General features: G+C 35.4%; 2 protein-coding genes and 4 pseudogenes across 2 annotated transcripts; all 6 read left to right on the plus strand.

Annotated features, from left to right (window-relative positions):
* The first annotated feature begins 847 nt into the window (after window positions 1–847).
* Window positions 848–6,753, plus strand: LOC145564673 (wall-associated receptor kinase 2 pseudogene; annotated as a pseudogene).
* Window positions 6,754–7,082: 329 nt separating this feature from the next.
* LOC145564674 (wall-associated receptor kinase-like 1 pseudogene) lies at window positions 7,083–8,046 on the plus strand (annotated as a pseudogene).
* Window positions 8,047–9,779: 1,733 nt separating this feature from the next.
* On the plus strand, window positions 9,780–18,624 carry LOC145562095 (putative wall-associated receptor kinase-like 16; annotated as a pseudogene).
* Window positions 10,787–15,413, plus strand: LOC145562094 (uncharacterized). The gene is made up of 5 exons (XM_081622269.1): window positions 10,787–11,360; window positions 11,455–11,529; window positions 11,835–13,759; window positions 13,843–13,986; window positions 14,065–15,413. The coding sequence occupies exons 3-5, from the start codon at window positions 13,742–13,744 to the stop codon at window positions 15,061–15,063; spliced, it is 1,161 nt and encodes a 386-aa protein (XP_081478395.1). The 5' UTR covers window positions 10,787–11,360; window positions 11,455–11,529; window positions 11,835–13,741; the 3' UTR covers window positions 15,064–15,413.
* Window positions 18,625–19,329: 705 nt separating the features above from the next.
* LOC145564675 (wall-associated receptor kinase-like 6) lies at window positions 19,330–22,988 on the plus strand. The gene is made up of 2 exons (XM_081624917.1): window positions 19,330–20,269; window positions 21,631–22,988. The coding sequence occupies exons 1-2, from the start codon at window positions 19,330–19,332 to the stop codon at window positions 22,986–22,988; spliced, it is 2,298 nt and encodes a 765-aa protein (XP_081481043.1).
* A 1,007-nt stretch (window positions 22,989–23,995) lies between these two features.
* Window positions 23,996–24,866, plus strand: LOC145564678 (wall-associated receptor kinase-like 1 pseudogene; annotated as a pseudogene).
* The last annotated feature ends 789 nt before the right edge of the window (window positions 24,867–25,655 follow it).

Below are 25,655 nucleotides of genomic sequence, written 5' to 3' on the forward strand. Positions count from 1 at the left end.
AAATACATAAGATATTGAATCAAATAGAATTTTCCTTCATAAAAACTACGATCGTCGAGTAGATCTTGCACTGCGGAGCATCTCCCTCTTATATCGCTGAAAATTACAGCCTTGTTGGAGAGACAATCTAACGATCCTTTGTAGCCGTGAGGATGTTTTCCTTCTGATTCATCTGTCCGTATTCGAAAACTTGATAACTTTTTCACGAACGAAATAATTTCACGACAATCCATTAGATCTGCTACCATGGAACCAAACCTAAGAAATTTCTCCCTCGAAAAGAGGAGATAAACCTTGTCTTTCGAAGGAGGTCGAAAAACCCTTGTCTTTCGAAGGAGATCGGAAACCCTTTCTTTCGAGGGAGAAAAGTTCCTCCCAAAAGGAGGAAGCATTATTATAAACCTAAAAAAAAACAATAAAGAAACAAGGATATATTGGGGCTTTCCACCGATTAAAATCGATGAAAGCCCCTTCAAAATTCACTAATGGAGACTAGGGTTTTGGAGAGAGAAAGGAGGAGAGAGAGAGGAGAGAGTTATCAATTACCAAAATTATTATGAAATTATTTATATAGTGACTAGGTAGTCATTTTTAAGATGACTAGTGTAGAGTTTGCATTCATATGGTTATTAATCGTAGAAAATTAAACACGTACAAGACCTTCTTGTGTAGCATGCTCCAAAAACATGGTCCTCGTTGCTAGGTTTACTCGTCAATAATCTCAATTATTCCATCCTAGCTTGTCTGTACGTGCTTGGTCATTAGTTGCTTCCGTTGAAAAATCATTTAGTGATTATTAATAACTATTTATAGGGTCCATAAGATATCTAAAGCTAAGCTAACAATGATGGAAGTTGTCCGACCTTTATCTCCCTTCTTAAGGCTATGGTTTACTTTTTTTGCCATGCTTTTTGTCACTAGTTTTGCCACCACCATTCCCATAGCCAAACCCGCGTGCCCAACTAAGTGCGGAAAGGTAACTATTCCGTACCCATTTGGCATCGACCCAGAGAAAAATTGTTCCCTTAGTACGCCCTACAACGTACATTGTGACACCTCCACCGATCCCCCAAAACCGTACTTGCTTGACGGTAATAATACTCGCCTGGAGATCACAGACATATCCCAAACCGGGCAGATGCGAATCAGGAATAAATTGGCCAAACAATGCTACCAACCACAGCAGGTAATAGAAGAATCAGTAATGAATAACGGAGGACAATTTATAAATCTAACGAGCTTACCGCTAGTGGTATCGGATACTACAAACAGGTTCATCGGTGTTGGTTGTAAGTACTTGGTTATGATGATTGCAGGAACACAAACACAGGGCCTACTTAGTGGCTGTACAGCAATGTGTGATACTTCGGAGATTATGCTTAAGCAAAATGATACGGGGTGTTTGGGTAATAACGGCTGCTGCCAATCTGCTATGCCAAACAAAGGGTTGAAACAACTTTTGATAATAGGTGTTGGAAACACCACCAATTATAATGATTCTTATTGTGGCGCTGCTTTCATAGCAGAGGTAAACAAATACACCTTTAACTTGGCTGACCTTTTTGGTAGTAACGCAGCGTTTAGAAATAGAATAATGGAGAATGTTCCGATGGTGCTGGATTGGTATGTTGGTGTTAATGAAACGTGCCAACAAGCTCAGCAGAATACATCCAGGTCCGGTTATACTTGCAAGGAGAAGACCTACTGCACCGATGTTGATGGTGGCGATGAATCCGGGTACATTTGCAGCTGTCTGCCTGGTTACCACGGTAACCCCTATCTCAGTCCTGGATGCACAGGTCAGTCTTCCTACATATATTCTTCATTACTAAAATGCTAAAGTTGTAAATTAAACAATCAAATCCAAATCGCTCAGTTTAACTAGTTTAATTTTCAATGATTGTAATCATCAATTTTTCTCCAAGTCAAAGAATTGATTACTCCGTCTTTCCTATGTCCTCTTATTATTGTTTTTGAACTTAGCCTCTATTATATTTAATGAATTTGTTTTGCCTTAATATTAATTATATGACTTGTAAAAACACTTATTCAGGGTTACTCGGTCGGTGATGTTTATTCTCGACAGAAAACTTACTTTCACATAGAAAACACACTAACCAATTGACTAACCCCTAAACAAATAAAGAACCCCTGAATAAGTAACCCCGGCCACACGGTGTGGCTAACCACACAGAAAAAACACCTTTAACTCTGCGCCTTTTTGGTGTGGCCAGCCACACTGTGCAGCAAGTTGACACACACCAAAACACCGATTGGATAGCCCCTGACCAACCGAGTAATCTCGACCATACACAATCCCTGACCAATCGGAAAAGTCCTGACCGGGTAACCCCGACTTGCCAACCACACCGTGTAGCCAGCCACATATGAAAATTTGTGTTATATATAGTTAAGGAAAAGAACTTACAATTTGGGGTCATCAGGGATTAACTACATAATTTCTTTTATTACTTTGGGGTCCAAATTAAAATGAATATACAATTCAAAATCACGAACATAATAGCTATATGTTCATAATTTGTACACTATGTATATTTGTTCATTTAAAACAACATTATATTGTGATCTTGGGTGCAAGACATGCATAAGTATGTAGTACATAACAGATATATGTTCATAATACTACTTAGTTTGTTTTAGCAAAATATATACCCTTTTATTTCTCAAACTATTGTTAGATCATTGTATTACTGACTTTATTAGTCATTTTTTCCCTCTGACAGATATTAATGAGTGTGAGGGTCCAAGCAAACCTTGTACTCATTTTTGTGAGAACACCATTGGCAATTACACATGCTCTTGTCCTAAAGGATACAGTGGAAATGGGCGGAAGGATGGTGGCACCACTTGTTTTAAGAGTACATCAAATATTACATCAAAGCTCGGTTTAGGTAATTCCTTTATTATATTTGTTTTTTGAAACATATTTATTATATAAAAACTCTCTTATTATTCTAAGTCTTTGAAGCAATTCACGTGTGACGAGTTAAAACCCAACAATTTAAAGCTCAGCTTGAGAAAATCATGAAAGACATGAATAGGCTCATAATTAGTTTTGTAACCTTTTTATTCTATATATTTTAACATCTAGCTTACGTAAATAAAGAGCAAATTATTCAACATTAGTGAGAAGGTACTATTTTTTTTTTTTTTTTGGACATTTTGTGAAAAACTAGCTTATACAAGTCAATTTTTGTAAAAAACTATCTTATAAAAAAAATTTGTAAGAAACTACCTTCTAAACAATAAATGTTGTAAACACTATCTTATAAAACAATTAATTTTGTAAAAAGCTACCTTTTGCCGAATTATTGCATTGAGTAAGAGACGTATAATGACCCATTTTCAATGTTTTTTTCTCCTTTTTTCCACCTGATTTCTCCATAACCCCCTCATAACCCCTAATTTCCTTTCTCTTTCATTGTTAAATTAAGCACATGGTAGCAAATTACAATATTTAGTTTTTATAAGGTAGTTTCTTACAACAACTTTTTTGTAAGGTAGTTTTTCACAAAATTTGATGTATATAAGGTAGTTTTTCACAAAAAGTCCTTTTTCTAAAAAAAATAAAAAAGTAAAAAGAAGAGTTGGGCTCGGGTCATGGTCACCCATCTTGTTGGACTGTACGCACACTCTACTCCACATTAGTATGATACTAGACTAGTGCCCGTGCGATGCACGGTAATAATAATTTTTTTCATATAATTAATTTGTGATATAATATAAAAATGAGACAACCCATGTGAAATAAACAAATGCAATGCATATAAGAAAGATGAAATAATAAGGCAAAAATTATTAAAACTACAATAGAAAAAAAAATCATTATTGATTATTTGTGTTGAAAATATTTTTAAATTGTATACATTATATTACCTCTGATTTTTTTAGTTGCAACTTTGGGATATTGTTTGAGAGATATAAAATATTTCAAAGTTACAACTAAAAAAATCGGAGGTATATAATGGTAATTTAAGTGTTAATATTGTATTTTTGACTTCGTTATTGTATACTCTCCACCATATTTCAACCTTCAAAATTATAGCTTATTCTCCATTAATTAAAAGGTCTCAAAATCTTGTGTAACTATTTTAAGTAATTAGATCACGAAATAAAAAGGAATATAATTATTATAAAGATAATATATAAAATTAGTAATAATTATAAAATACAAATATTCCAAAAATAAAAGATTTTTGCTAAAAAGGGGAGGGGGAGTTTTGGAGGAAAAAAACAGCACCAGGAAGTGACACGTGTCATTCCTGGTGTCTGTTTTAGTGTTATGTTATTGATTGTCCGCTTTGGTACTAAACCTGCACGAATTTGTTTTTACGCTCTTTCCAAAAAAAATCCTCATACTTTATGAAGTGTGCACTCACTTATAAGGAGCTTTTCACCTTTTTACTTCTTCTATGAGTGAAATAAGTATAGTGTGCAATGGTGCACCCGGAAAGAACATTAGGCATATTTAAAAGAACATGGGCGAAAAAAAGAACATGCTAGTGTTTGAAAAAGAACATATCTATATTTGACAAAAGAACATGTTTGTATTTGACAAAAAATATGGCATTACAAAGAATATAAAGTCTTTATAAAAAGAACATGATAATACATTTAAGAACATGTTATTTTCATAGTTACTCACGTGGTTGAATGTGTTTGAAAAAGAACCCTATGTATGACAAGAGAATATGTTTGGGTTTGACAAATATAGAGGTTATCATTGGGTGGGTCAAGCCAGGATTGGGCTGGGCCAGGCCAAACCGGGCCAAGTTTCGGGGTGGAATTTTTGTGCCTAAACCTGCCCAAAATGGTTAGGCCTTGCTGGCTTTTTGGGCCGGGTAAAAAAAAAACAATTAAAAATGCATTCCCAAAAAAAAAAAAAATCGAATTTCGAGGCGAAAAATTCTGCCCAAAATCGGGCCACATCAGGCCAGGCTAACTTTGATCATCTCTACACAAAGAACATAAAGTCTTTATAAAAAGAATATGATAATACATTAAAGAGCATGTTCTTTTTCATAATTACTTAGGTAGTTAGGTGGTTGAATTTAACATTTTTATTTATTTACATACATTAAAGAACTTATTGTATAATGTAAAGAACATAATAATTCAAATTCAAAGAACATAATAATCAAACTCAAAGAACGTATTATGCTCATGTTCTTTATAAATGTTTATAATGTTCTTTTTTCACCCATGTTCTTTAAAATATTCCTTATATTCTTTTCGGGTATACCATGTGCATGGTGCACGCGGGTGCACCATGCGCACAGTAGTGGGACTTGGATGAACAACCCCAACAAACAGTTTTCTGCTACATAGAATAAGTTCTAATTTCATAATCAAAATTAGTTTTATAATAGTTTAAATTGATATTTTGACTTCAAGTTTATATTCTTATATCCTTATTAATTGATTGAAAAATATACTTAGTATATTTTACTCTATGATCGATGATTGATAGCTAACAAGATTATTATACCAAAAATTGTTTGTGCAGGACTAGGCCTTGGACTCGGGCCGTTGTTGGTTTTATTGTTTTGTTTCATAAATTTAATCGCCAAAAAAAGAAAACTCATGAAAAAAAGGGAGAAATTCTTTGAACAGAATGGAGGAGTATTGTTGAGCCAACAACTTCGTCCAAATGGAGGAACTATGGATTCATCGAAAATATTTTCTATTGAAGAACTACAACAAGCAACGAATAATTATCACGAAGATCGTATTTTAGGTAAAGGTGGTTATGGTACAGTATACAAAGGAATTCTTAAGGACGGTCGTGAAGTTGCAATAAAGAAATCTCGAGTGACTGATCGAACGCAAGTTGAGCAATTCATAAACGAAGTTGTTATTCTAACTCAAATCAACCATCGAAATGTGGTTAAACTCTTAGGATGTTGTCTTGAAACCGAGGTTCCTTTGCTCGTGTATGAATATGTCTCGAATGGTACTCTCTTTGAACATATCCATAGAAATAAGGGTCTCACGTCTTGGCTAACTTGGGCTAATTGCGTTAAGCTTGCTGCGGAGGCTGCTGATGCACTTTCATATCTTCATTCAGCGGCTTCAATACCAATTATTCACCGAGATGTTAAATCCAGCAACATTTTATTAGACGAAAGTTACACTGCTAAGATATCTGATTTTGGTGCTTCAAGGTTGATTCCAATTGATCAAACTCAGGTGACAACATTAGTTCAAGGGACGTTAGGATATTTGGATCCGGAGTACTTTCAAACAAGTCAACTGACCGAGAAAAGTGATGTTTATAGTTTCGGAGTTCTACTTGTTGAACTCCTAACAAGAGAAAAGCCTCTTTCCTTAAAAAGGAAAATGGAAGACAGAAACTTGGCTATATATTTTATCTTGTCATTTAAAGAAGGTCGGTTGATGGAAATCCTTGATCCTCAGTTGGTTAGGGAAGCTAACGAAGAGCAACTAGTTGCAATGGCGAATCTTGCTATGCAATGTCTTTACGTTGTAGGTGACGATAGGCCAACCATGAAGGAAGTGGCCCTTGAGCTTCAGGGCATGAGGAATCAAAATAGGCATCCTTGGGCCGATCAGAGCCATCAAGATGAAACAAGCAATTTAACAAACCAAAATGATCTTTACCCGATGCCCTCAAATGCTAATTATAATGGCAATCCAAGCACTGGAGAATTCATGTCTGGACAATACACAATGCAAATCGATTTGATTAACGAAATGAACCACCCTCGCTAATGCCTGAGTCATGCATGATTAATGAATTTAGAAGGCAAAAGCCATCATAATCCGGATATATATGTATAGATGTTTTGGTTGTTGTATGTTGTTTCCTATAAATTGTTCATCTTTAGATTTGTAATTTTTTTCTTATGGTAAGTAAAAATTTATATTACTCCAAATACATTATACAACCTCATGAAGTGTACAAAGACAAGACCTCAATTTTACGCGATTGCTAATCCATTAATTTAACCACTTCAACGCAAGATTTTACATTTGTAAAAATATCAATACATGTTAATACTATAAAATTATATATTTTTTAGACACCTTTTAAAAAAGAAATGCTTATGGAGATAGGTGCTCATAAGGAAAGCAACTCTTCCTTATTCTTTTCATTTGTGATTTAGGCTGAGATCCTAACATCATGCTCTATTAGCTCAACCCACCTTGAGCCAATTTCTTAATAGGCTATTGTATGTAAGGCTATCAATTCAACTTATTTCGTATGTAAGGCTATCAATTCAACTTATTTCGTTGTATCTTAGACATTAAATGAAAGCCAACGAGCACATTTCATTAATGAAGTGGTTATCATGTCTCAAATAATTCATAGGAATATAGTCAGGTTACTAGGATGTTGTTTGAAATTAGAAGTCCCATTACTGGTTTATGAGTTTGTCCAAAATAAAACACTTTTCAATCATCTACATCATCTAAATGAAGAGTTTCCAATCACATGGAGAATGCGCCTGCAAATTGCTGCTGATTTAGCTGGAGCACTTGCTTATCTACATTCCTTTTCTTATGTTCCTATACTACATAGGGATATCAAATCTTCCAACATTCTCTTGGATGATAAGTAGGGCAAAGCTATCGGATTTTGGGTTATCAAAAAGTGTGGCTAACGATCAAACCCATGTAACAACTCGTGTTATGGGGATCCTGAATATTTCCAAACTAACCACTATACTGACAAGATAGAGTGACGTTTATAGTTTTGGTGTGGTCCTTGTTGAACTTTTAACCGGACAAAAGGCAATACGTGCTATATGTGAACAAGATAGAAGTTTGGTGTCATGGTTTCTTTCTAGTATGGAAAACTCTCAATTCCTTGACATTGTGGACCCTCAATTTTTAAAGGAGAGTTCAAAGGAAGAGATTTACACTAATGATGATCTTACAACACTATGCTTGAATCCGAAAGGTACAAGAAGACCCACTATGAAAATAGCTCAACTAGTACTAGAGACAAAAGAGTCGCCCCAAACCGATGAAGTAGAAACCAGCTCACAATTCGAGCAATAAGTGTTAGCTGCTGGAACAACTAACAGTTCATACCATGAAAATTTTGCAACTTCCTCCACATCTAGTATGGATACACGTTGTTGTTGTCAATCAGCTGAACTGTCTTTATTATTTAATCCGAGATGATGTAGATATCTTCAGTAGTTTGGTTAGTACATAAAGTTGGGGTATATGTCTCCTATAATTACCAATTTGCCATTACTAGTGTTGAATTCTAACCCATTAGATCTTGCTCCTTTAATGACCCAGATTTGTTCTTACATATAAAATGTTCTCACATAAGGGATGTGATCTCATATGATCCCATTTCTATAATACTCCGTACTTGAGTTAAGTCCAACCAAGCAATGATTTGGACTGTTTATAATTATTTGGTATACATACTACAACTTCATACATCGGCCTCTTTGTGTATATTTCACAACTCACAATAAACCCAAAGGTCTTGCCTGGGTTGGGTGGAATAAGGTGGAAAGATTACTGATTTAGATGCCAGGATTGGCCTGGGGTATATATTTTTTCTTTTGTTAAGTAAAATTTTGTATTACTCCAAATACATTATACAACCTCAAGAAGTGTAAAAATTAAAGACAAGTCCTCAAATTTTACACAATTGCTAATCCAACAATAATTTGACCGCAAATGCGCATAATTATACATTTTTAAATAAATTAATACATGATTTACTGTAAATGTTCACATTACGTATTTTCTCTAAATAAGTCCTCAATTTTGTCCACTTTGGGTTTAACCTAGCTACGTACATGCACACTTTATTATTTATTTATTTATTTATTATTTTTTGAGACATACACTGATGCACCTTTTAAAAATAAATGCTAATGGAGATAGGTGGTTGCTTATAAGAAATGCAAATTTTCCTTATTCTTTTCACGTATGACTTAGACTGAGACCCTAACATAATACTCCATTAGCTCATCAATCCACCTTGAGCTGCAATTTCCTAACATGCTATGAGGCTGTTGTAAAGTTATATTCTGTTTAACTTATTCAAGTTGATATCTACTTATTATTTTATAAATAATTAGATTAGATCAGATATTGTCTTTTTTGTTTAATTTGTATTTATGGTAATAATCAGAGCAATCCAAATTTTGAATAGTGCATACTATGAATGGATTAAGGAGGTGTGATTTTATTAAAGTGCTATATATGAATCTAAAGATATCTTATTGATAAATCTTTTTTTTTTTTTTTTTTAAACAGATTATTGTACAAAATAAAATCATGTACTTCATCCATCAGCCTTTTTATTTTTTATTTATTTTTTAATTTTATTATTGAGCGGTTCATTTGATGTTTCTCTCTTTCACATTACCCATGGTAACAACAGGAGAAGTATTTTATATCACACGGTAGACAATTCACATGCATGTACTCTCTATTAAAGTAAGTAACAAAAAAAAAAAAAAAAGCAACGTGTGGTTTGTGCTCCTTATGAACAAATCAACGAAGTACAAGATGAAGCGGGGAAGATTCCTTCAAATTGTTATAATTCGTAGAAAATCAAACACAAGGCCATCGTCTCGTGTAGAATGCTCCAAAGACCATGTCCAAGTCGTTGCTTGGTTGACTCAAGTCAAGTCTCTATTATTGCATTTCGGCTTCTTTATCTTTTGTCATTAGTTGCTTGGTTTACAAATATAACTAGAACTTCATACATTATCATACCTCTTTGTGTATGTTTCACAACTCACATTTCTCATCATAAACCATAAATCAATACCCTAAAGATAAAAATGTTTGAGTTTAGAACCTTATTATGTTTCCTCTTCTCACTGCTTTGGTTGAGTTTTACTCTTTTTACTTCCACCGCCTTTTCCACCACCCCCATTGGCAAACCCGGTTGCGAAACTAGCTGCGGGAATCTAACGGTTCATTACCCGTTTGGCATCGGCCTAGATGGGGCATGTTCCCTTAGTGCATTTTACGCCATAAATTGCCATCGTACTTCCTATGACCCTCCAAAGGCCTTCTTGAGCAGCGGTAACCTTGAGGTCGTGGACATATCCATTACCGGCCAAATACGTGTTAAGAGCGATGTGGCACGTATCAAGATGGAAAAGTAGTAGAATCAAAATCTGTGTATACATCACAGACAAACCTCTACAAATTTCCACTTGTGTTTAACGACACGGAAAACAAAGTCGTCGTTATTGGTTGTGATGATTATGGTTTGATTAACGGCACCCTGGGACGTAACTTCTCAAGTGGGTGCATTGTGGGGTGTTCCAAGCCAGTAGATGTGATAAATGGGTCGTGTTCAGGAATAGGTTGCTGCCAAACATCCATCCCAAAGGGGTTGAAAGGTTTAAGCCTAGAACTATATAGTTTAAAGAATCGTGAACGTGTGTCCCACTTTAATCCATATGGATTTGCTTTTTTAGGGAATCCAAAGAATTTTAGCTTCAGTGTGTCCGACCTTAATGACCCTAACTTCGTGAACAGAACACGAGACATTGTTCCGGTCGTACTTGATTGGTTTATTGGGGTAAATCAGACCTGTGAGGTAGCTAAGAAAAACTCGTCCGCCTTTGCTTGCCAGAAGAATAGCAAATGCACCAACTTTGACGGTGACGAAGGAGGATACAGATGCAATTGTCTTCCTGGTTATGAGGGTATCCTTACCTTAGCCCCGGGTGTACAGGTTAGTCACTACTTACTTTTTCTTTTTTTTGAAAGAAGGTTAGTTATTACTTACTAAAATCAATACAATAACTTTTGGAACGGCCAACAAAGGAAAATGGGGGGTAATCTTTAAGGTTAATGGAGTATCTTTCAATTGTTTTGCTAGTTAAATTTATGGTAATGCCATGTGTAGTACTCCGTATATCAATGATTGAGATATCATATTATCATGCAGGCTAAATCATATCAACCATTCACTTTTATCCATTCATTTATTTGATTCTTAAAAAACATGGAAAAAAAAAAAAAAAAAAAAAAAAACTTCATATAAATCATTAGAAAAATTTATCAGAAACAACCTTTTAAAGTGTCTTTTTTATTTAAAACAACCTTTTAAAATATTTTTTGCAACTTCAGACCACATTAAAAAAAAATTTTACAAAAGACAACCCAATGTAAGTTTCCAGCGTTGACTAAATCTTTTCCGATGTTGACTACGCATGTGCAAGACACGTGCCTCATATATTACTTCATACACCCAATTTTCCTCCAATTAACTCCAATAAAAACCCCTGCTTCTCTCTCCTTCAATTTTGGAGACAAAACATCACTAATACTCTCTGCAATTCTTCTCAACTTCCATTAATTAAGAGGTTCCAAGTAGAGTAAGCATTCATTTTTTGTTTAAAGTTTTAAACTTTCTCAATTATCGCTTATCCTCTTTTTTTTTTTTTTATTGCCATTTGCTGCCATGGTCAGATATAAAGGGAAGAAGAAAGCTCTGTCATCTTCTAGCAAATTGAGGGTCAATTATCAAGTTATGTAAAATCCCAGGTAACTTGCTTTACACCCAATTATCTTGCTTGAGGGGGACCAATTTTCAATTTGTAGGGTTTAGTTCGATTATTTAATCAAGCTTTGACATTTAAAAATTAGGATAAATTCATGTTGATTATTTAAATAAATGTACCCAATAATGCTTAATTGTGCCTTGAAGTATGGTTTTGGTGATTGTTTACTGTAATCGAACAAAATGTGAATGTCAGTTCAATTTTTTTTCATTTTTTTTTATTTTGCGATTTTTTGGGGAATGCTGAACCTTAATTTATTTTGTTGCATGCATGTGTTGTTTGTATCAGGTTTAATGGTAGAATAAGCATATTTTATCCTTAGTATAAACTTATGGAACCCATCAATATAAGGTTGTATTATGGTGGTCACTTTGAGACAAACCCCAAAAAGAGAGAAACTACTTATGAGAAAGGGGACAATAATTACTATGGGGTGGCATTACATCCTAATGTTGAAGAGGTTTGCTATTTTGAATTTGTTGATTGGATTAAAAGGGAATTGGGATATAGTGAGGTGGGTTAAATTTGGTTTAGGAAAGAAGGATGCTCTTTGTTCACTGGTAGGAAAGAGATAAAGAGTGATGTTGAGATACCTGAGTTTTTGGAAGCACCTGAGAGGGATGGTTGGTACAAATTGTATGTAGTACATGAGGAGAGTGAGAGTCAAAGGGAGAGTGAGAGTCAAAAAGGAAGGAGTGACATGTCTTCATGTGGGGTTGGTGAGTCATTTATTAAATTGGGGGGTCCACTTTCCAACCCTAGATCTAAAACCTTATCTCTTTGTCATTGCAACCAGATTCAAATCTCACAGTAGCTCCCAAAAAAAACATCCTTCCCACACCCTTTAGGCATAAATTGCCTATAATCTCATCAAGTAAGAAAACATGTGTAACTGTGTCAGAAAATTCATTATTTAGAGAGGGTCTGGAAAATAGAGAGGGTTTGGAAGATACACATGAAGGTGATGATTTCAATGAGGGTGATGATCAGAATGTTGATTTGAGTGAGGCTGATTTGAGTGATGCTGATTTTGATGATAGGGGTGATGATGATCTGTTCCAAGAGTATGTTGATGGAGATATAAATGAGAGGGTAACTAGAAGTTTGGGAGGGATTCATAACAACTCACAGTTGGTGCATGATGAAGAGGATGAACAAGAAGATGAGCAGGAAGATGAACAAGAAGAAGAGCTTGACTATACTATACCTGATGATGTGGTCTTGAATGACAGTGATGATGATATTGATAGTGGCATAGGGTCAGATGATGAGGGGCTCGAATATCCTGTTTTTAATCCAGAAGTAGACTTCAAAGGTAAGGTCATCTTGAGTAAAGGTTTGAAATTCCCTTCTAACACTATATTCAGGAAGGCACTCAGATACCATGCAATAGAAAATGGCTACAATTATTACTATTTGCATAATAACAACACTAGGGTGACTGTCTATTGTGCTAAGAGGTGTGGTTGTCCCTGGAAAAAAGCTAGGATTTTGGAGTGTAAATGCAATCAAAAGAAAAAGTGTAGGTTTAAGGTGTATTGTAGAAAGCTGAAGCAGGAAAGTACTTGGCAAATTAAAAGGTTCAGACCAGGCCATTGCATATTTGTGGTCATCAACATGTGAATAACAAGGTTAATTCTCAATACCTAGCTGAGAGATACTTAGAAGATTGGAGGGATGATCCTACAATGAAATTGAGTGCATTTATAAAGAGAGCAAGAAGAGAAGTGAAAGTTGAAATTGGATACCATAAAGCATGGCATGCAAAATCTAAGGCTTTGAAAATGATTTTTGGTGATGCTAGCCTAGAGTACAAAAGGGTTTGGGATCATGCAGCAGCTATTAGGCAGTTTATACCTGGTAGTACAGCCGTGGTGAAAGTTGAAGGCATACAGAAACCTCCTCCTCTATTTCAGAGGATGTACATTTGCTTACAACCATGCAAACAAGGGTTCTTAGCAGGGTGTAGGCCTATTATAGGGGTGGACGGGGCTCATTTGAGAGGTGCATACCCTGGTATTCTGTTAACTGCTGTGGGAAAGGATGGGAACCAGAACATCTTCCCCGTGGCTTGGGCAGTAGTTGAAACATAAAACACTGAAACTTGGACATGGTTCCTAGAGTTGTTAAGAAATGATATTGCTTCCGTGGCGGAGTCTGTCACTTGGGTTCATGAGAAGGAAGATCTGACTTACATGTCAGATAGACAAAAGGTAGCCTATGTTGTGAATCTAATTTTTTTTTTTTTTTTTGTGTGTGTAAAAATGGTACAAGCCTAACTTAATGGTTTCTACAGGGATTGTTGGAGGCCTTTGCTGTTGTAATGCCCCAAGCAGAGACTAGATACTGTTGCAGACATATATGGACAAATTTTAAGAACAAATTTCCTGGTGTGGTGTACAAGCAACACTTTTGGAGGGCTGCAAGATCTTCAACCCTGGTATAATATGCTTTTAATATCATTTCCCTAATTTGTACAGTTAATTGATGTGCACTTAGGCTTTGTTCTGTATTGCAGCATCATTTTAAAGTTGAAATGGAGGAAATCAAGAAATTAAATGAAGATGCCTATCATTACTTACAAAGCATTCCACCTTGTCATTGGTCCCGACATGCTTTTAGCTCAAGCTCAAAATCTGGTATGCTTCTCAATAATTGTTATGAGAGTTTCAATAATGTACTTAGAGAAGCTAGGACTAAACCTATCCTCCAGTTAATGGAGTGGATAAGGAGATATGTCATGCAAAGGTCTTGTGCAAAGAGGGAAGGGTTAAAAAATTTTGAGGGTGTAATAATGCCATCTGTAATCAAAATGATCCATAGAGGTTTTGAGGAAACTAGTAGCATGAGAATAACACAAGCTGACTTACACGAATTTGAGGTTGACCGTGAAGGAGATACTTTTGTAGTTAACTTAGAAACAAGAGTATGTGGTTGTTACAGATGGAGTTTAATGGGCATACCTTGTTGGCATGCTCTGACATGCATACAGTTAAGGAGATTGAACTATGAAGATTTTATTCACACTGCATATCATGTTGAAACTTATGCAAAAGCTTATGCACTTGCATTTAAAGCAATGCTGGGGCAAAATCAGTGGCCTGTGACAACATACCCACACCCCTTGCCTCCACCTCATAGAATCCTCCCAGGTAGACCCAGCAAAAAGAAAAGAAAAAAGGAGGTTGGTGAGGATAATGAGAAAAAGAATGTAGAGAGAGCAAAGAAGCAAAATAAATGTAGTAGGTGTGGTGGACTAGGTCATTACAAAACAAAATGTTCCAGACCCTTTCAAATTATTCCTGAGAAATCAAAAGGGGGAAGGCCTAGGTCTGATGGATCAATGGGTGTTGCCCATGTTGAGTCAAATGCTAATGCTGCTGGTGGATCATATCCTTCTCGTTCTGGTGGTGCTACAACAACAAGTGCTGGAGCAAGTGGATCAGTGAATAAGAAGAAAGGGGTGGCAACAAAAAAAAGGGAAATCCAAAGCCACTTCAGTTACTACTACAGTTAATGGGGGTGCAGCTGCTGCTACAACAAATGATGCTGGTGGTAGTGGATCAGGCAAGAATAAGAATAGGGTGGCTACTACACAAGGAAAATCCAAGACCACCTCTGCTAAGAAGGGGGGTGTGCAGTTGTCCCAACATGTCCAAGCATCACAATTTTCTACATCAACTTCTGCCCCACAACCTCAATCTCAGCCTGAACATGCTGATTGATGGTGTTTTTCAGTATTTTGTATCTCTTTCTTTTGTTAAAACTATGGATCAATATCATCATTGATTGGTTGTAATGTGATATTAAAACTTGTTATGTGTTAGTTAATACTTTGTCAAAACTTTATGTTTGTGGTTTTAATGATCAATGCTCCTTTGTTTGATATGATCAAAACTTGTTATTATGCCGAGATTGGTAGCAATAATGCCGGAAATACAGCTCATTGTATGATCAAAATGGTAGCAATGCCGATAAAACATGGTAAAACATCCATTAATTAGTGCAACTGGTTCATATTACAAACTGGTAACAGCAAACATAGTACACTACCATTCTTTCCAGCCATACCTACATACACACTAATCTAACCACAGAGTTTCACTACAAGGAAACTACAGCAACACACACAACAACACAAATAAAAAGTAATTTGTCACTTTGAATTCCAACATTAGTTTGTTCTAGATTTTCATTTTTCTTCAGCATTTTCTTCTTTACTTTGTCCAATTCTTCATACAACCTTAGCTTCTCATGCTCTGTTAGTGATAAGTTTGGCCTTCAAAATGCTTAAATCAGTGGCTAACTTGCTCCTTTCTGCAATCAAGACATTAGTGACATCCCTTTGCTAGTCAAGAATGTCTTCATCAACCCACTCAAACGTGTTGCATCCCCTTTGACCGGTTTACAAGTGTAGAATTTCCGTCCTGGGTTTGGGGAAAAAACCCTAATTTTTCGCAACACCAATTTACAGAAAAAAAAGTAAAATAAAAAACAAAAACCACGATACCTGGTTTGAAATTGACGAAATGCTTGGTTGACACCTTGAAATCCCATATTCAAACAGCTTTAGAGGAATTTGTTCTGCAATTTTTTTTCCAATTGAACAACAAAGAGGAAGGAGAGAGAAGCAGGGGTTTTTATTATAGTTAATTGGAGGAAAATTGGGTGTATTAAGTAATATATGAGGCACATGCCTTGCACATGCGTAGTCAACATCGGAAAAGATTTAGTCAACGCCGGAAACTTGCATTGGGTTGTCTTTTGTAAAAAAAAAATTTAATGTGGTCTGAAGTTGCAAAAAATATTTTAAAAGGTTGTTTTAAATAAAGTAGACATTTTAAAAGGTTGTTTCTGACAAAATTTCCAAATCATTATGTTACATATGAAGTGTAAAGTAATAAAACAGTAAAATACTAAAACGTAAATTCTTATTGTTTCCTTATTCTCAAGATCATAACTTATGCCTTCAATGGAAAATCAACGAAAACTTGCTAAACATTTAATTCTTATAGGTAGTTCTTGATTTATTTAAATTTTATCAGTTTTTCTAACGTGTGTCCATGGTCCTAATTTACCTACAAAATATTAAGCGTGTAAATTATGTTTTTATATATTAACTACATACATTTTATGATTTTAATCAATACATAAGGTGTTATGCTGGCAAACGTGTCCAGCCACTCTATGTCATGTGTCGGATCGGCTTCAACAATAATACCCACACGTTTAAAAAAAAAAAAAATGTAAGAAACTCTCACTTGTAACTAGAGGTGATCATGGGATAGACCGGGACGAAGGTCAAAAAACAGTCGGGCCAGGTTTAGCCAAAAATGCTTGTCCAAACCCATTAATTTTAAGTAAGCCTAACGAGCTTTTCAGACTGGGTTAAAAAAACAATTAAAATCGTAATTAAAAAAAAAATGCTTGTACATGGACAGTCCAAAAAAATTCGGTCCCATCCAACTTCAAGCCGAATTTTAATGTCCAAGCCTGCCCAAAATAATCCCATGGGTTGGGCAGGGCCCATCTTGTTAACCTTTTCTTGTAACTTAAAGGATTGATCACAACCACATTACAATATAATCCATTAGTCCCTCCTTTGTGTAAATTTGTCCTTTTGATTAATTTGTATAACACTGGTTCTTTACACCTATAAAAGTAAAATTCTTGGCGTAAATTCCTCTATTCCGCTACTGCAGATATTGATGAGTGTGTAGGTCCAAAGAACCTTTGCTCTCATTTATGTACAAACACTGCGGGCAGCTACATATGCTCTTGTCCTAAAGGATACCATGGAAAAACCGTGAAGAAAGAAAACGATCATTGTATTAAAGATTCTTCACTAAATGTAGCTGTAGTTCTGATTGCAACCATGGGTTCGATACTTTTGCCTCTGATTGGATGGTGGTTATATGTGGTGATCATAAAAAGAAAGGCTATCAAGCAAAAAGCTAAAAATTTTCAGAAAAATGGTGGGTTGTTGCTGCAACATCGTATGTCGAATGATTAACATATTGTAGAGAGAATAAAGATCTTCACCATTGACGAGTTGGAGAAAGCTACGGACCACTTTAATGAGAGCAGAATAATCGGACAAGGAGGCCAAGGTACGGTTTATAAAGGTATGCTAGGTGAAGGGAGACTTGTTGCCGTAAAAAAATCTACGACAATAAGTGAAAGCCAACTAGGAGATTTCATCAACGAAGTGGTTGTCATGTCTCAAATAATTCATAGGAGTATAGTCAAGTTATTAGGATGTTGTTTGGAATCGGAAGTCCCATTACTAGTATATGAGTTCATCCCAAACGGAACTCTTTTTAATCATCTTCATCATCTAAATGAAGAGTTTCCAATCACATGGAGAATGCGCCTACGCATTGCTTCTGATTCTGCTGGAGCACTTGTTTATTTGCATACATCTTCTTCTATTCCTATCTTTCATAGGGACGTCAAATCTTCCAACATTCTTTTGGACGATAAGTATAGGGCAAAGTTATCAGATTTTGGGACATCAAGACATGTGGCTCCAGATCAAACTCATGTAACCACTCGTGTTATGGGAACATTTGGCTACTTGGATCCTGAATATCTTCAATCTAACCACTATACTGAGAAGAGTGATGTTTACAGTTTTGGTGTAGTCCTTGTTGAACTTTTAACGGGGCAAAAGGCAATACGTGCTATATGTGAGCAGGATAGAAGCTTGGTGTCGTGGTTTCTTTCTCATATGGAAAACTCTCATTTCCTTGACATTGTTGACCCTCAAGTCCTAAATGAGGGTTCAAAGGAAGAGGTTATAACTATAGCCGATCTTGCAAAGCGGTGCCTGAATTTGGATAGCAAGAGAAGACCGGCTATGAAAGAAGTTCTACTAGTACTAGAGACGATAGAGTCGAGTCATGTCAAATTGCCCCAAACCGATGAAGTACAAACCACCCAAAGTTTTAAGCAAGTGTTGGATGCTGGAGTAACCAACAGTTTCTATTATGACAACGCTGCAACTTCTACAACATTTGATACGGAAACTAGTTATCCTCGCTCAGCTGAAGTATCTCTACTATTCAACCCCAGATGATTCAAATATTTTCAGAAGTTTGGTGACTTTGGTCATACAACCATGACCATAGCTGATCAAGATCGGCTCTATCTAATTTAATATTTCCGTACCTTTTTACTGAGATAAACTTTGTTGAGTTGTTATGTTCAAGCCTTCAAGGCATGTTTCTGCAATGCAACTAGTTAATTAGTACAAGACTTTATGTTTAGCTCATCAGTTCAGGTATCTCTATAATATGGGGCGGGCCTAAAAATACAAATACAAATAACTATATCATTGACATGATTCATATGAACTTGTGCAATATTTTAAAATTGGCCCCTTAATTTATTGTTTAAAAGATAACATGCTTGATTATATTAATAACAAACTTTACTAAATCCATTGAAAATTACATTACATAACCCAACGATTTATTTAACAATTAATCATTTCAGGAGCCATGTGCGGTCAATTGCCTTTATCACGAGTAAAAAGTAGGCAACGTTAACGCCAAATTAAATATTAAAAAAGATGTGACCAATACAATATTCACATTGTAGTGAATTAGTGATGAACTATGCGTTGGATAAATAAGATATAAAATTGAAAAGTGAAAGATTCATCCATATGGACACTATCTCCTCTGCAAATTGTTCACATTATCGCTCCATTGACTCAAGTCAATTGCTTATTAACATATCATAAACCACAAATTAAAACCCAAAAGATAAAATTATAACAATGTTTGAGGTACGAGGCTTGTGTCTCCTCTTATCACTGGTATGGTTGAGTTTAGCTAGTGTTACTAACACCACTTTCGCCACCAAAATCGCCAAGCCCGGTTGCCAACCTAGCTGTGGCAACGTAACGATTTACTATCCGTTTGGTATCGGCCGTCCATGTTCTCTTAGGGAGTCTTTCATGATCGATTGCAATAGTAGTTTCAGCAATAATGAACCTCCAAAACCCTTCTTGGCTGGCAGTAAAATAGAGGTCCTGAACATTAGCATTACCGGCCAAATGCTTGTTAAGAGCTTTGTGACAAGTACAACATACCGAGATGGAGTTGCGGTAAAATCAACTCCTGTGTATGTAGAGGAGAGAGATCTCACCATGTATCCACTTGTATATTCCGACACCGAAAACAAGCTTATCATCATTAGTTGTGATGATTTTGGTTTTCTTGTTACAGATAGTCCCTACAGAGGGGCGTCTACTCTAGGAACGGGGTGCAGTGTAGGGTGTAGCAATTTATCAGAAGTGAAAAACGGGTCGTGTTCAGGGATTGGTTGCTGCGAAATGTTGATCCCAAAGAGGTTGTATAACTTCACCTTACATTTACAGAGTTCAGACAATCACAGTGATGTGTCTCACATAAATCCATATGGTTATGCTTTCATAGGAAACCCGAGTAAATTCAAGTTTAGTGTCGCAGACCTTGGTGACCCTAACTTCGTCAATAGAATAAGAGACAGTGTTCCGGTCGTGCTTGAATGGTTTGTTTGGGATTATAATGATTATTCTCATGACATTAGTTGTGAGATAGCTCAGAGAAACTTGACCGTCTATGCTTGCCACCATCAAAGCCGCTGCTACGACGTTGATAGTGGCTCCGGGGGGTACAGATGCAGTTGTCTACCAGGTTACAAGGGTAATGCTTATCTTAGCCCCGGATGTATAGGTCAGTTACTACTTACTACTTCCTCTGTCTTTTTTTTTCCTAAATTGTTTCTTAATGATTTTGGGCACTAATCATATCATTTTTTTAACTACTTGTACTGTATTTGGATTTAATTTGCACATTTGTCGAGGCACAATTTTAACCATCAATATCTTTAATTAGAAATTAGTGAACTAAAATTAAATGGAAAAAAAATTATAAAAGTAAATATTTTGATGAATCCAACAACATATTATTTTATCATATTTATATATCATATATTAATTAAAAATTAAATAACATATAAATAGTGAAAAATTTCAAGTGTAACATTTAATAATAAATAATAATAAATTAATTAATTAAAAAAAAAAAACCCCTGAGGGAGTACACTATATAACATAGCCAATGGAACAGGTTATATTCATTTAATTACAAAGTATATGTTGAATCATGTGCAATTTTTCCATTTTTTTTTTCTTTTTTGTTTTTTTGGTAGTCCACGCGGTTCACCCTTTGGGCTTATTCGAATTTGGGAATCAGTTTCTGAAGTGATTAGGTTTCAATCCCCTCCCAATTGTTATTGCGGGGAATCGAACACGGGTTCTCCGTACCAAGTGTAGTCCTAATCACCATTACAATAACAGCCAATTGGTTGCAATTTTTCCATTAAATAAGGCAATATTGTCAATAAGTGCGTGCCACCATCTCGCAACTTGCATCTCATCTTTTTTTACTTTATTATCTTCTTTACTATCATCGTCTTATTATATTATTTATCCTATAATTAATGGAAAGGTTTAATTTCAATTTTTAACCAATAATAATTGACTGCAAAAGTAAAATGAATGGATTCTCAACTATATATGAGTATAATTAATTTCTACGCTCTTCTATGTTTTAATAAAATGAAGAGGATATCATTTTACTTGGACACTTTTTTTTTTATACTGTAATTAATAAGAAGAGTATTCTAATATGTAATTGAACTTTATCTTTTCTTAAATCTGCAACTTTATAATATAGTCAAGTCTAGATTTCTAGAAGAAAATACATGAACATCTGTACTGTACACATTATTATTTCTTGTTTTGTTAGTAAAATTCACAAAGTATGCAGTTTCCTAAAAGTAATTCTCTTTTTCCATCTTAGCTAATTGTATAAATATCTAAAAAGAGTATATGCACATTATTAAAATAAAATTGATATGAGTATTATGAAAACTTTATAGTATTACCTACTGTATTTAACAATGTCAACATTTTAACGATAATATTTATTTTTATATATATGCTACTGTAGTAAGAAAAAAAGTGGAAATATGTCAATAATTATAGAACGAAGGGAGAATTAAAGGTATTTGTACAAATCCATCTATGCAGATATTAATGAGTGTGCAAAATTTTCAAGCTCCCCTTGCTCTGATATTTGTATAAACACTCCGGGTAGCTACTATTGTACTTGTCCTAAAGGATATCATGGAAATGGTCGGAAGAACGGAACCGGTTGTGTCAGAAATTCAAATTCTAAAAAGAATATAGTTATAGGTCTTGCTACTACTTTGGGATCTCTACTATTGCCTCCTGTTGGATGGTGGTTATACATAGTGATTAAAAAAAATGAGGCTATAAAGCAAAAGGCTAGAAACTTTAAGAAAAATGGAGGTTTGTTGTTGCAAAATCGTATGTCATCTGATGAACGCATTGTAGAGAGAACATATTTCTTCACCATTGATGAGTTAGAGAAAGCCACAGACTACTTTAATGAGAGCAGGATACTTGGACGAGGAGGCCAAGGTACTGTTTATAAGGGAATGCTTGGTGAAGGGAGACTTGTTGCCGTAAAAAGATCTAATAAGACATTGAATGAAAGCCAACGAGCACATTTCATTAATGAAGTGGTTATAATTCATAGGAATATTGTCAGGTTACTAGGATGTTGTTTGGAATCAGAAGTCCCATTACTGGTTCATGAGTTTGTCCCAAATGGAACACTTTTCAATCATCTACATCATCTCAATGAAGAGTTTCCAATTACATGGAGAATGCGCTTGCAAATTGCTTCCGATTTAGCAGGAGCACTTGCTTATCTGCATTCTTTTTCTTATGTTCCTATATTGCATAGGGACATCAAATCTTCCAACATTCTATTGGATGATAAGTATAGGGCAAAGCTATCGGATTTTGGGTTATCAAAAAGTGTGGCTTCCGATCAAACCCATGTAACAACTCGTGTTATGGGAACATTTGGTTATTTGGATCCAGAATATTCCCATACTTGCCAATATACCATGAAGAGTGATGTTTACAGTTTTGGTGTGGTCCTTGTTGAACTTATAACTGGACAAAAGGCAATACGTGCTATATGTGATCAAGATAGAAGTTTGGTGTCATGGTTTCTTTCTCATATGGAAAACTCTCAATTCCTTGACATTGTGGACCCTCAATTGGTAAAGGAGAGTTCAAAGGAAGAGATTTACACTATTGCTGATCTTGCAACACGATGCTTGAATTCGAAAGGTAATAGAAGACCCACTATGAAAGAAGTTCTACTAGTACTAGAGACAGAAGAGTCACCCCAAACCAATGAATTAGAAACCAGCTCACCATTGGAGCAAGTGTTAGATGCTGGAACAACTAACAGCTCATACCATGAAAATGTTGCAACTTCCTCCACATCTAGTATGGACACACGTTATTATCAATCATCTGAATTGTCTTTATTATTCAATCCTAGATGATGTAGATATCTTCAGTAATTTGGTTATATGCCCTTGCTATTAGTTGATCAAGGATTGACTTTACATAACTTTATGTATCAAGTATGGTACCTTTTTTTTTTCACATATCAAATACTTTGAGATTTTATGCTCAGGTCTTGTACTTTTTTTCTTAAGAAAGATTAGTGCTATGTTAATTTAAAGTTACAAAGTATCTAAGAGTACATAAGGGAAAATCTCACACGAAACGTGATTCACCCAAACTTGCTCTACACTAAAAGGCACTACTGTAGCTAAGTGATGGGCTACAAAATTCCCTTCTCTTCTAACATGAGACCAGCAAGAGATAAACTCAAAGTGAGAAATTGATGCTAAAATGTTATCTAGGTCCGTTAAAAACGTTGATGCTTTGTCAAGACGGTCGATCACCACTTTGGAGTCCGATTCAATCACCACCTCCTTGAGCCCAAATCGTTTCCCAAGCTTAATCCCAAACTGAATAGCCATGCATTCAGCAGTTGCAGGTGTCAATATGTTAAGAACTAATTTTGAATGCTGCTAATCATGTTAAGAACTGAAAATAGGATAGTACACATGTAACTTGATTGAATGACTACCTTCTTTTCTCTTAATATCTTTACACTTTTTTTCAATTTTTCCTACACATGTAACTTGACTGAATGACTGTCAATATGTTTGATGGTGTATGATTTAAAATAACGAAACATTGATGCGATGAAAATGCACATCTTGATAAATCTAAAAGGAACGCACATAATAAAGTTTAGATATATGATATCAACACATGTATCTCTAACATACTCTCTTTAATTTGAACGTATCCATAGAAATAATATGTCGAACTCAAGTTGAAGTCCATTGCAATACGGAGTGTTGGAGTCAATAGCAAAGTTTAGTCGAGTGTATGAGAGTTTGAATCAAGGGGGAATGTTGGATTGATTCAAAGTAGTTGCCATAATTTTGGATAGGAACATGTTTTGTTAGTTGTTAAGTAGTTTGCTGAATATATGGAGTTAAGTGGAGTTAGTGGGTTAATTAGCTGTGATTTATTAAAGTTAGACGTGGTAATATGGGTCATACTATTCCTTAATTTGTTATGCCTATATAAGGGCTTTTTATTGTACTTAGTTTTAATTGAATTGTTGAATACAAGTTAGTTTTGTAGTTCTTTCCCTTCTCCCTTTATAGTTTCTACAGTTCCCTATCATTTGGAGAATGCGCATGCAAATTGCTTCTGACGTAGCTGGAGCACTTGTTTATTTGCATTCCTTTTCTAATGTTCCAATCCTTCATAGGGACATCAAATCTTCAAACATTCTTTTGGATGATAAGTACAGGGCAAAGTTATCGGATTTTGGGCTATCAAAAAATGTAGCTCCCGATCAAACCCATGTAACCACTCATGTTATGGGAACATTTGGTTATTTGGATCCTGAATATTCCCATACTTGCCAATATACCGTGAAGAGTGATGTTTACAGTTTTGGTGTGGTCCTTGTTGAACTTTTAACAGGACAAAAAGCAATACGTGCTGTTTATGAACAAGATAGAAGTTTGGTGTCGTGGTTTCTTTCTCATGTAAAAAACTCTCAAGTCCTTGACATTATGGATCCTCAAGTGCTTAAAGAGGGTTTGGAGGAAGAACTTTGCGCTATCGCTAATCTTGCAACACAATGCCTGGATCCAAAAGGTAACAGAAGACCCACTATGAAAGAAGTTCTTATAGTACTAGAGACAGAAGAGTCGCATCATATACAATTGCCCCAAACGGAAGAAGCACAAATGAGCCCAAAATTTGAGCAAGTAGTGTTGGCTGCTGAATCAGCAAACATTTCATTCCATGACAATATTGCAACTTCCTCCGCATCTAGCATGTAAACCCGTTAATCTCGTTCAGCTGATTTGTGTTTGTAATATCTTTAGTGGTTGGTCATATACCGACCTTTATTTGCATAGATCGACTATTTAACTCTATGTGTAGTTTTTTTTAAAATGATTTTATCAAGTAGATCACATCAGTTAGTGTTTGGTATTTCTTTCTACTTTGAAGAAGAGCCTAGTTTATTTAGAAGGCTATGTTCAATCTAGTTGTTTGTTCCATGGTGCAGTGGGTTTAAATCTTGCTTTTATAATTAATATTATTAAAGCTTAGGCGGTCTCTAAACATGTTGTTAGTAAGATTCATTCAAATATAATGTTAATAATTTTTACTTATCATATAACTAAAGGAAAGCTTTTGTATAATTTCCTCTATGCAGATATTGATGACTTATGAGTAGAGGTGTCAAATCGGGTATTCAAGTCGGGTTCAGGTCGGGTCATGTCAGGTTTCAGGTCAAGTTCAAGTCGGATCACGTTGGTTTTTTCTGACTTACAAGTCGGGTTTGGATCGGGTTGGGTCAAGTTCAGTTCGAGTTATAACAGGCTTTATATCTTTTCAGTTACAGTTCGGGTTCGATTCGAGTCAATTTTGGGTCGGGTAATGTGTTGGGTTCGATTAGTGTCAAGTCGGGTTACTAACAAGTTTGAAGCAGGTTAATGGTCGGATGAACTTCAGGTCGGGTCATTCTTGGACTTGGGTCAAACTTTATTCATGTTGGGTGAAGTCCAGTTTTGATAAATTAAATCACAAACAAGTCAGGTCATTCTTAGGCTCGGCTTATAAAG

This window comes from Chenopodium album, chromosome 10 (assembly GCF_948465745.1).
Source record: "Chenopodium album chromosome 10, dcCheAlbu1.1, whole genome shotgun sequence".
NCBI lineage: Eukaryota > Viridiplantae > Streptophyta > Magnoliopsida > Caryophyllales > Amaranthaceae > Chenopodium > Chenopodium album.